Source organism: Oncorhynchus gorbuscha, linkage group LG13, assembly GCF_021184085.1.
Source record: "Oncorhynchus gorbuscha isolate QuinsamMale2020 ecotype Even-year linkage group LG13, OgorEven_v1.0, whole genome shotgun sequence".
Classification (NCBI taxonomy): domain Eukaryota; kingdom Metazoa; phylum Chordata; class Actinopteri; order Salmoniformes; family Salmonidae; genus Oncorhynchus; species Oncorhynchus gorbuscha.
Window position 1 is genome coordinate 5,646,994 of NC_060185.1, and position 12,500 is coordinate 5,659,493.

General features: G+C 43.1%; 1 protein-coding gene across 1 annotated transcript in view; it reads right to left on the reverse strand.

Moving 5' to 3' along the window:
- The window catches only part of LOC123993825 (microtubule-associated tumor suppressor candidate 2-like), a 134,405-nt gene that overhangs the window by 66,943 nt on the left and 54,962 nt on the right, over positions 1 to 12,500 (reverse strand). Inside the window, exon 6 of the mRNA XM_046296294.1 lies at positions 5,185 to 5,263. Coding sequence (XP_046152250.1) covers positions 5,185 to 5,263 — 79 coding nt within the window. The remainder of the gene's footprint in view (positions 1 to 5,184; positions 5,264 to 12,500) is intronic.

Below are 12,500 nucleotides of genomic sequence, written 5' to 3' on the forward strand. Positions count from 1 at the left end.
TGAGGCATCAAAGCCAAAGGAACTGAGTAACATTAAGAAATGCTTTAGATGGAATGAATGCCGTTTGGAAACCTACCAAAAAACAATTAGGCAACAACAAATTAAATCCCTTTTAGACAATTTCCTGGGTAAAACGTTCCACTGTAATAGTGAAGGTGTAAACTTGGCAGTAGAAAATCTTAACAGTATATTTGACCTCTCAGCTTCCCTATCAAATCTAAAAATCTCAAATAAGAAAATTAACAACAATGAGAAATGGTTTGATGAAGAATGCAAAAATCTAAGAAAGAAATGGAGAAACCTGTCCAACCAAAAACATAGAAACCTGGAAAACCTGAGTCTACGCCTTCACTATGGTGAATCACTAAAACAATACAGAAATACACTACGGAAAAAGAAGGAACAGCATGTCAGAAATCAGCTCAATGTAATTGAAGAATCCATAGACTCTAACCACTTCTGGGAAAATTGGAAAACACTAAACAAACAACAACACAAAGAATGATCTATCCAAAATGGAGATGTATGGATAAACCACTTCTCCAATCTTTTTGGTTCTATAACAAAGAATAAAGAGCAAAAACATATACATGATCAAATACAGATCTTAGAATCAATTATTAAAGACTACCAGAACCCACTGGATTCTCCAATTACATTGAATGAATTACAGGACAAAATAAAAACCCTCCAACCCAAAAAGGCCTGTGGTGTTGATGGTATCCTCAATGAAATGATCAAATATACAGACAACAAATTCCAATTGGCTATACTAAAACTCTTTAACATCATCCTTAGCTCTGGCATCTTCCCCAATATTTGGAACCGAGGACTGATCACCCCAATCCACAAAAGTGGAGACAAATTTGACCCCAATAACTACCGTGGAATATGCGTCAACAGCAACCTTGGGAAAATCCTCTGCATTATCATTAACAGCAGACTCGTACATTTCCTCAATGAAAACAATGTACTGAGCAAATGTCAAATTGGCTTTTTACCAAATTATCGTACAACAGACCATGTATTCACCCTGCACACCCTAATTGACAACCAAACAAACCAAAACAAAGGCAAAGTCTTCTCATGCTTTGTTGATTTCAAAAAAGCCTTCGACTCAATTTGGCATGAGGGTCTGCTATACAAACTGATGGAAAGTGGTGTTGGGGGTAAAACATACGACATTATAAAATCCATGTACACAAACAACAAGTGTGCGGTTAAAATTGGCAAAAAACACACACATTTCTTCACACAGGGTCGTGGGGTGAGACAGGGGTGCAGCTTAAGCCCCACCCTCTTCAACATATATATTAACGAATTGGCGCGGGCACTAGAAAAGTCTGCAGCACCCGGCCTCACCCTATTAGAATCTGAAGTCAAATGTCAACTGTTTGTTGATGATCTGGTGCTTCTGTCACCAACCAAGGAGGGCCTACAGCAGCACCTAGATCTGTCCCCAACCAAGGAGGACCTACAGCAGCACCTAGATCTGTCCCCAACCAAGGAGGACCTACAGCAGCACCTAGATCTGTCCCCAACCAAGGAGGACCTACAGCAGCACCTAGATCTGTCCCCAACCAAGGAGGACCTACAGCAGCACCTAGATCTGTCACCAACCAAGGAGGGCCTACAGCAGCACCTAGATCTTCTGCACCGATTCTGTCAGACCTGGGCCCCGACAGACCTGGGCTCTGACAGTAAATCTCAGTAAGACCAAAATAATGGTGTTCCAAAAAAGGTCCAGTCACCAGGACCACAAATACAAATTCCATCTAGACACTGATGCCCTGGAGCACACAAAAAACTATACATACCTTGGCCTAAACATCAGCACCACAGGTAACTTCCACAAAGCTGTGAACGATCTGAGAGATAAGGCAAGAAGGGCATTCTATGCCATCAAAAGGAACATAAATTTCAACATACCACTTAGGATTTGTCTAAAAATACTTGAATCAGTTATTGAGCCCATTGCCCTTTATGGTTGTGAGGTCTGGGGTCCGCTCACCAACCAAGACTTCACAAAATGGGACAAACACCAAATTGAGACTCTGCACGCAGAATTCTGCTAAAATATCCTCCATGTACAACGTAGAACACCAAATAATGCAGAGCAGAATTAGGATGATACCCACTAATTATCAAAATCCAGAAAAGAGCCGTTAAATTCTATAACCACCTAAAAGGAAGCGATTCCCAAACCTTCCATAACAAAGCCATCACCTACAGAGAGATGAACCTGGAGAAGAGTCCCCTAATCAAGCTGGTCCTGGGGCTCTGTTCACAAACACAAACACACCATACAGAGCCCCAGGACAGCAGCACAATTAGACCCAACCAAATCATGAGAAAACAAAAAGATAATTACTTAACACATTGGAAAGAATTAACAAAAAAACAGAGCAAACTAGAATGCTATTTGGCCCTACACAGAGAGTACACAGCGGCAGAATACCTGATCACTGTGACTGACCCAAAATTAAGGAAAGATTTGACTATGTACAGACTCAGTGAGCATAGCCTTGCTATTGAGAAAGGCCGCCGTAGGCAGACATGGCTCTCAAGAGAAGACAGGCTATGTGCTCACTGCCCACAAAATGAGGTGGAAACTGAGCTGCACTTCCTAACCTCCTGCCCAATGTATGACCATATTAGAGAGACATATTTCCCCCAGATTACACAGATCCACAAAGAATTCGAAAACAAATCCAATTTTGAAAAACTCCCATATCTTTTGGGTGAAATTCCACAGTGTGCCATCACAGCAGCAAGATTTGTGACCTGTTGCCACGAGAAAAGGGCAACCAGTGAAGAACAAACACCATTGTAAATACAACCCATATTTATGCTTATTCATTTTATCTTGTGTCATTTAACTATTTGTACATTGTATATATATATATATAATATGACATTTGTAATGTCTTTACTGTTTTTAAACTTCTTTATGTGTAATGTTTACTGTTAATTTTTGTTGTTTTTCACTTTATATATTCACTTTGTATGTTGTCTACCTCACTTGCTTTGGCAATGTTAACACATGTTTCCCATGCCAATAAAGCCCTTGAATTGAATTGAATTGAGAGAGGAGAAAGAGAGAGAGAGAGAGAGAGAGAGAGAGAGAGAGAGAGAGAGGAGAGAGAGAGAGAGAGAGAGAGAGAGAGAGAGAGAGAGAGAGAGAGAGAGAGAGAGAGAGAGAGAGAGAGAGAGAGAGAGAGAGAGAGAGAGAGAGAGAGAGAGAGAGAGAGAGAGAGAGAGAGAGAGAGAGAGAGAGAGAGAGAGATAAGAAGAACAGTGTGAGAGAGATGAGAAGAGAGAGAGAGAGAGAGAGAGAGAGAGAGAGAGAGAGAGAGAGAGAGAGAGAAGAGAGAGAGAGAGAGAGAGAGAGAGAGAGAGAGAGAGAGAGAGAGAGAGAGAGAGAGAGAGAGAGAGAGAGAGAGAGAGAGAGAGAGAGAGAGAGAGAGAGAGAGAGAGAGAGAGAGAGAGAGAGAGAGAGAGAGAGAGAGAGAGAGAGAGAGATAAGAAGAACAGTGTGAGAGAGATGAGAAGAGAGAGGAGAGAGAGGAGAGAGGAGAGAGGAGAGAGAGCGAGAGAGAGCGTTAGGCATAGAACTAGAGAGAGAGAGGAGAGAGAGGAGAGAGAGCGAGAGAGAGCGTTAGGCATAGAACTAGAGAGAGAGAGGAGAGAGAGGAGAGAGAGAGGAGAGACAGAGAGAGAGAAGAGAGAGAGAGAGAGAGAGAGAGAGAGAGAGAGAGAGAGAGAGAGAGAGAGAGATAAGAAGAACAGTGTGAGAGAGATGAGAAGAGAGAGGAGAGAGAGGAGAGAGAGGAGAGAGGAGAGAGAGCGAGAGAGAGCGTTAGGCATAGAACTAGAGAGAGAGAGAGAGAGAGAGAGGAGAGAGAGAGAGAGAGAGAGAGAGAGAGAGAGAGAGAGAGAGAGAGAGAGAGAGAGAGAGAGAGAGGAGAGAGAGAGAGGAGAGAGAGAGAGAGAGAGAGAGAGAGAGAGAGAGAGAGAGAGAGAGAGAGAGAGAGAGAGAGAGAGAGAGAGAGAGAGAGAGAGAGAGAGAGAGAGAGAGAGAGAGAGAGAGATAAGAAGAACAGTGTGAGAGAGATGAGAAGAGAGAGGAGAGAGAGAGAGAGAGAGAGAGGAGAGAGAGCGAGAGAGAGCGTTAGGCATAGAACTAGAGAGAGAGAGAGAGAGAGGAGAGAGAGCGAGAGAGAGCGTTAGGCATAGAACTAGAGAGAGAGAGAGAGAGAGAGAGAGAGCGAGAGAGAGCGTTAGACATAGAACTAGAGAGAGAGAGAGAGAGAGAGAGAGAGTGAGAGAGAGCGTTAGGCATAGAACTAGAGAGAGAGAGAGGAGAGAGAGAGAAGAGAGAGAGAGAGGAGAGAGAGAGAGGAGAGAGAGAGAAGAGAGAGAGAGAGGAGAGAGAGAGAGGAGAGAGAGAGCGAGAGCGAGAGCGAGAGCGAGAGAGTTAGGCATAGAACTAGAGGGAGTGAGAGAAAGACAGAGTCATGTTGACACCACCTAGACTCTGAGACATACAGACTACAGAGTCATGTTGACACCACCTAGACTCTGAGACATACAGACAACAGAGTCATGTTGACACCACCTAGACTCTGAGACATACAGACAACAGAGTCATGTTGACACCACCTAGACTCTGAGATATACAGAGTCATGTTGACACCACCTAGACTGAGATATACAGACTACAGAGTCATGTTGACACCACCTAGACTCTGAGATATACAGACTACAGAGTCATGTTGACACCACCTAGACTCTGAGATATACAGACTACAGAGTCATGTTGACACCACCTAGACTCTGAGATATACAGACTACAGAGTCATGTTGACACCACCTAGACTCTGAGATATACAGACTACAGAGTCATGTTGACACCACCTAGACTGAGATATACAGACAACAGAGTCATGTTGACACCACCTAGACTGAGATATACAGAGTCATGTTGACACCACCTAGACTGAGATATACAGAGTCATGTTGACACCACCTAGACTGAGATATACAGAGTCATGTTGACACCACCTAGACTGAGATATACAGAGTCATGTTGACACCACCTAGACTCTGAGATATACAGACTACAGAGTCATGTTACACACACAGGATGGGTGGAGGATTTGGTGTGGGGGGGGTAGAGCTTACCTGTGGGAGAGACCCGGGCCGGGGGCAGCACGGAGCGGCGGTGGAGGGCAGGGGCGTTGGGGGCTGGGGGCTGCTCTGGCTGGGGGGTACAGGGGACAGGTGAAGGGGGATGTCATCACCACCACTGCTTGGACCTAGAGAGGGACAGACGGAGGGAAACAATGGGTTAGGGTTACGTTAGGGTAGCATTAGGGTTATGTTAGGGTTAGGGTTAGGGGAGCATTAGGGTTAGGGTTAGGGTTAGGGGAGGATTAGGGTTAGGTTAGGGTTAGGGAGCATTAGGGTTAGGTTAGGGGAGCATTAGGGTTAGGTTAGGGTTAGGGTTAGGGAGCATTAGGGTTAGGGTTAGGGTAGCATTAGGGTTAGGTTAGGGTTAGGGTTAGGGTTAGGGGAGCATTAGGGTTAGGGTTAGGGTAGCATTAGGGTTAGGTTAGGGTTAGGGGAGCATTAGGGTTAGGTTAGGGTAGCATTCGGGTTAGGTTAGGGTTAGGGGAGCGTTAGGGTTAGGTTAGGGTTAGGGTTAGGGGAGCATTAGGGTTAGGTTAGGGGAGCATTAGGGTTAGGTTAGGGTTAGGGTTAGGGGAGCATTAGGGTTAGGGTTAGGTTAGGGTTAGGGGAGCATTAGGGTTAGGTTAGGTTAGGGTTAGGGAGCATTCGGGTTAGGTTAGGGTTAGGGTTAGGGGAGCATTCGGGTTAGGTTAGGGTTAGGGTTAGGGTAGCATTAGGGTTAGGGTTAGGGTAGCATTAGGGTTAGGGTTAGGGGAGCATTAGGGTTAGGGTTAGGTTAGGGTTAGGGGAGCATTAGGGTTAGGTTAGGGTTAGGGTTAGGGGAGCATTAGGGTTAGGTTAGGGTTAGGGTAGGGTTACGTTAGGGTTAGGTTAGAGTTATGTTAGGGTTAGGGTTAGGTTAGAGTTATGTTAGGGTTAGGTTAGGGTTAACCCTAACCCTAACGTAACCCTAACCCTAACGTAACCCTAACCCTAACGTAACCCTAACCCTAACGTAACCCTAACATAACCCTAACCCTAATGCTACCATAACCCTAACGTAACCCTAACCCTAACGTAACCCTAACCCTAACGTAACCCTAACATAACCCTAACCCTAATGCTACCATAACCCTAACGTAACCCTAACCCTAACGTAACCCTAACATAACCCTAACGTAACCCTAACATAACCCTAACCTAACCCTAACATAACCCTAACCCTAACATAACCCTAACCTAACCCTAACATAACCCTAACCTAACCCTAACATAACCCTAACCCTAACATAACCCTAACCTAACCCTAACATAACCCATTACAACAGCATGAGAGAGACGACTGTAGAGTAAAATCAGCATTACAACAGCATGAGAGAGACGACTGTAGAGTAAAATCAGCATTACAACAGCATGAGAGAGACGACTGTAGAGTAAAATCAGCATTACAACAGCATGAGAGAGACGACTGTAGAGTAAAATCAGCATTACAACAGCATGAGAGAGACGACTGTAGAGTAAAATCAGCATTACAACAGCATGAGAGAGACGACTGTAGAGTAAAATCAGCCTTACAACAGCATGAGAGAGACGACTGCAGAGTAAAATCAGCATTACAACAGCATGAGAGAGACGACTGTAGAGTAAAATCAGCCTTACAACAGCATGAGAGAGACGACTGTAGAGTAAAATCAGCCTTACAACAGCATGAGAGAGACGACTGTAGAGTAAAATCAGCCTTACAACAGCATGAGAGAGACGACTGCAGAGTAAAATCAGCATTACAACAGCATGAGAGAGACGACTGTAGAGTAAAATCAGCCTTACAACAGCATGAGAGAGACGACTGTAGAGTAAAATCAGCATTACAACAGCATGAGAGAGACGACTGTAGAGTAAAATCAGCATTACAACAGCATGAGAGAGACGACTGCAGAGTAAAATCAGCCTTACAACAGCATGAGAGAGACGACTGCAGAGTAAAATCAGCTTTACAACAGCATGAGAGAGACGACTGTAGAGTAAAATCAGCCTTACAACAGCATGAGAGAGACGACTGTAGAGTAAAATCAGCATTACAACAGCATGAGAGACGACTGTAGAGTAAAATCAGCATTACAACAGCATGAGAGAGACGACTGCAGAGTAAAATCAGCATTACAACAGCATGAGAGAGACGACTGCAGAGTAAAATCAGCCTTACAACAGCATGAGAGAGACGACTGTAGAGTAAAATCAGCATTACAACAGCATGAGAGAGACGACTGTAGAGTAAAATCAGCATTACAACAGCATGAGAGAGACGACTGTAGAGTAAAATCAGCATTACAACAGCATGAGAGAGACGACTGTAGAGTAAAATCAGCCTTACAACAGCATGAGAGAGACGACTGTAGAGTAAAATCAGCATTACAACAGCATGAGAGAGACGACTGTAGAGTAAAATCAGCCTTACAACAGCATGAGAGAGACGACTGTAGAGTAAAATCAGCCTTACAACAGCATGAGAGAGACGACTGTAGAGTAAAATCAGCCTTACAACAGCATGAGAGAGACGACTGTAGAGTAAAATCAGCCTTACAACAGCATGAGAGAGACGACTGTAGAGTAAAATCAGCATTACAACAGCATGAGAGAGACGACTGTAGAGTAAAATCAGCATTAAAACAGCATGAGAGAGACGACTGCAGAGTAAAATCAGCCTTACAACAGCATGAGAGAGACGACTGTAGAGTAAAATCAGCCTTACAACAGCATGAGAGAGACGACTGTAGAGTAAAATCAGCCTTACAACAGCATGAGAGAGACGACTGTAGAGTAAAATCAGCATTACAACAGCATGAGAGAGACGACTGTAGAGTAAAATCAGCATTACAACAGCATGAGAGAGACGACTGTAGAGTAAAATCAGCATTACAACAGCATGAGAGAGACGACTGTAGAGTAAAATCAGCATTACAACAGCATGAGAGAGACAACTGTAGAGTAAAATCAGCATTACAACAGCATGAGAGAGACGACTGTAGAGTAAAATCAGCCTTACAACAGCATGAGAGAGACGACTGCAGAGTAAAATCAGCATTACAACAGCATGAGAGAGACGACTGTAGAGTAAAATCAGCATTACAACAGCATGAGAGAGACGACTGTAGAGTAAAATCAGCATTACAACAGCATGAGAGAGACGACTGTAGAGTAAAATCAGCATTACAACAGCATGAGAGAGACGACTGTAGAGTAAAATCAGCATTACAACAGCATGAGAGAGACGACTGTAGAGTAAAATTAGCATTACAACAGCATGAGAGAGACGACTGTAGAGTAAAATCAGCCTTACAACAGCATGAGAGAGACGACTGCAGAGTAAAATCAGCATTACAACAGCATGAGAGAGACGACTGTAGAGTAAAATCAGCATTACAACAGCATGAGAGAGACGACTGTAGAGTAAAATCAGCATTACAACAGCATGAGAGAGACGACTGTAGAGTAAAATCAGCATTACAACAGCATGAGAGAGACGACTGTAGAGTAAAATCAGCATTACAACAGCATGAGAGAGACGACTGTAGAGTAAAATCAGCATTACAACAGCATGAGAGAGACGACTGTAGAGTAAAATCAGCATTACAACAGCATGAGAGAGACGACTGTAGAGTAAAATCAGCATTACAACAGCATGAGAGAGACGACTGTAGAGTAAAATCAGCATTACAACAGCATGAGAGAGACGACTGTAGAGTAAAATCAGCCTTACAACAGCATGAGAGAGACGACTGTAGAGTAAAATCAGCCTTACAACAGCATGAGAGAGACGACTGCAGAGTAAAATCAGCATTACAACAGCATGAGAGAGACGACTGTAGAGTAAAATCAGCCTTACAACAGCATGAGAGAGACGACTGTAGAGTAAAATCAGCCTTACAACAGCATGAGAGAGACGACTGTAGAGTAAAATCAGCCTTACAACAGCATGAGAGAGACGACTGCAGAGTAAAATCAGCATTACAACAGCATGAGAGAGACGACTGTAGAGTAAAATCAGCCTTACAACAGCATGAGAGAGACGACTGTAGAGTAAAATCAGCATTACAACAGCATGAGAGAGACGACTGTAGAGTAAAATCAGCATTACAACAGCATGAGAGAGACGACTGTAGAGTAAAATCAGCATTACAACAGCATGAGAGAATCGACTGCAGAGTAAAATCAGCATTACAACAGCATGAGAGAGACGACTGTAGAGTAAAATCAGCCTTACAACAGCATGAGAGAGACGACTGTAGAGTAAAATCAGCATTACAACAGCATGAGAGAGACGACTGTAGAGTAAAATCAGCATTACAACAGCATGAGAGAGACGACTGTAGAGTAAAATCAGCATTACAACAGCATGAGAGAGACGACTGTAGAGTAAAATCAGCATTACAACAGCATGAGAGAGACGACTGTAGAGTAAAATCAGCATTACAACAGCATGAGAGAGACGACTGTAGAGTAAAATCAGCATTACAACAGCATGAGAGAGACGACTGTAGAGTAAAATCAGCATTACAACAGCATGAGAGAGACGACTGTAGAGTAAAATCAGCATTACAACAGCATGAGAGAGACGACTGCAGAGTAAAATCAGCCTTACAACAGCATGAGAGAGACGACTGTAGAGTAAAATCAGCCTTACAACAGCATGAGAGAGACGACTGTAGAGTAAAATCAGCCTTACAACAGCATGAGAGAGACGACTGCAGAGTAAAATCAGCCTTACAACAGCATGAGAGAATCGACTGCAGAGTAAAATCAGCATTACAACAGCATGAGAGAGACGACTGTAGAGTAAAATCAGCCTTACAACAGCATGAGAGAGACGACTGTAGAGTAAAATCAGCATTACAACAGCATGAGAGAGACGACTGTAGAGTAAAATCAGCATTACAACAGCATGAGAGAGACGACTGTAGAGTAAAATCAGCATTACAACAGCATGAGAGAGACGACTGTAGAGTAAAATCAGCATTACAACAGCATGAGAGAGACGACTGTAGAGTAAAATCAGCATTACAACAGCATGAGAGAGACGACTGTAGAGTAAAATCAGCATTACAACAGCATGAGAGAGACGACTGTAGAGTAAAATCAGCATTACAACAGCATGAGAGAGACGACTGTAGAGTAAAATCAGCCTTACAACAGCATGAGAGAGACGACTGTAGAGTAAAATCAGCATTACAACAGCATGAGAGAGACGACTGCAGAGTAAAATCAGCATTACAACAGCATGAGAGAGACGACTGTAGAGTAAAATCAGCCTTACAACAGCATGAGAGAGACGACTGTAGAGTAAAATCAGCCTTACAACAGCATGAGAGAGACGACTGCAGAGTAAAATCAGCATTACAACAGCATGAGAGAGACGACTGTAGAGTAAAATCAGCATTACAACAGCATGAGAGAGACGACTGTAGAGTAAAATCAGCATTACAACAGCATGAGAGAGACGACTGTAGAGTAAAATCAGCATTACAACAGCATGAGAGAGACGACTGTAGAGTAAAATCAGCATTACAACAGCATGAGAGAGACGACTGTAGAGTAAAATCAGCATTACAACAGCATGAGAGAGACGACTGTAGAGTAAAATCAGCCTTACAACAGCATGAGAGAGACGACTGCAGAGTAAAATCAGCATTACAACAGCATGAGAGAGACGACTGTAGAGTAAAATCAGCATTACAACAGCATGAGAGAGACGACTGTAGAGTAAAATCAGCATTACAACAGCATGAGAGAGACGACTGTAGAGTAAAATCAGCATTACAACAGCATGAGAGAGACGACTGTAGAGTAAAATCAGCATTACAACAGCATGAGAGAGACGACTGTAGAGTAAAATCAGCATTACAACAGCATGAGAGAGACGACTGTAGAGTAAAATCAGCATTACAACAGCATGAGAGAGACGACTGTAGAGTAAAATCAGCATTACAACAGCATGAGAGAGACGACTGTAGAGTAAAATCAGCATTACAACAGCATGAGAGAGACGACTGTAGAGTAAAATCAGCCTTACAACAGCATGAGAGAGACGACTGTAGAGTAAAATCAGCCTTACAACAGCATGAGAGAGACGACTGCAGAGTAAAATCAGCATTACAACAGCATGAGAGAGACGACTGTAGAGTAAAATCAGCCTTACAACAGCATGAGAGAGACGACTGTAGAGTAAAATCAGCCTTACAACAGCATGAGAGAGACGACTGTAGAGTAAAATCAGCCTTACAACAGCATGAGAGAGACGACTGTAGAGTAAAATCAGCCTTACAACAGCATGAGAGAGACGACTGCAGAGTAAAATCAGCATTACAACAGCATGAGAGAGACGACTGTAGAGTAAAATCAGCCTTACAACAGCATGAGAGAGACGACTGTAGAGTAAAATCAGCATTACAACAGCATGAGAGAGACGACTGTAGAGTAAAATCAGCATTACAACAGCATGAGAGAGACGACTGTAGAGTAAAATCAGCATTACAACAGCATGAGAGAGACGACTGTAGAGTAAAATCAGCCTTACAACAGCATGAGAGAGACGACTGTAGAGTAAAATCAGCCTTACAACAGCATGAGAGAGACGACTGCAGAGTAAAATCAGCATTACAACAGCATGAGAGAGACGACTGTAGAGTAAAATCAGCCTTACAACAGCATGAGAGAGACGACTGTAGAGTAAAATCAGCATTACAACAGCATGAGAGAGACGACTGTAGAGTAAAATCAGCCTTACAACAGCATGAGAGAGACGACTGCAGAGTAAAATCAGCATTACAACAGCATGAGAGAGACGACTGTAGAGTAAAATCAGCCTTACAACAGCATGAGAGAGACGACTGTAGAGTAAAATCAGCATTACAACAGCATGAGAGAGACGACTGTAGAGTAAAATCAGCATTACAACAGCATGAGAGAGACGACTGTAGAGTAAAATCAGCCTTACAACAGCATGAGAGAGACGACTGTAGAGTAAAATCAGCATTACAACAGCATGAGAGAGACGACTGTAGAGTAAAATCAGCATTACAACAGCATGAGAGAGACGACTGCAGAGTAAAATCAGCATTACAACAGCATGAGAGAGACGACTGTAGAGTAAAATCAGCCTTACAACAGCATGAGAGAGACGACTGTAGAGTAAAATCAGCATTACAACAGCATGAGAGAGACGACTGTAGAGTAAAATCAGCATTACAACAGCATGAGAGAGACGACTGTAGAGTAAAATCAGCATTACAACAGCATGAGAGAGACGACTGTAGAGTAAAATCAGCATTACA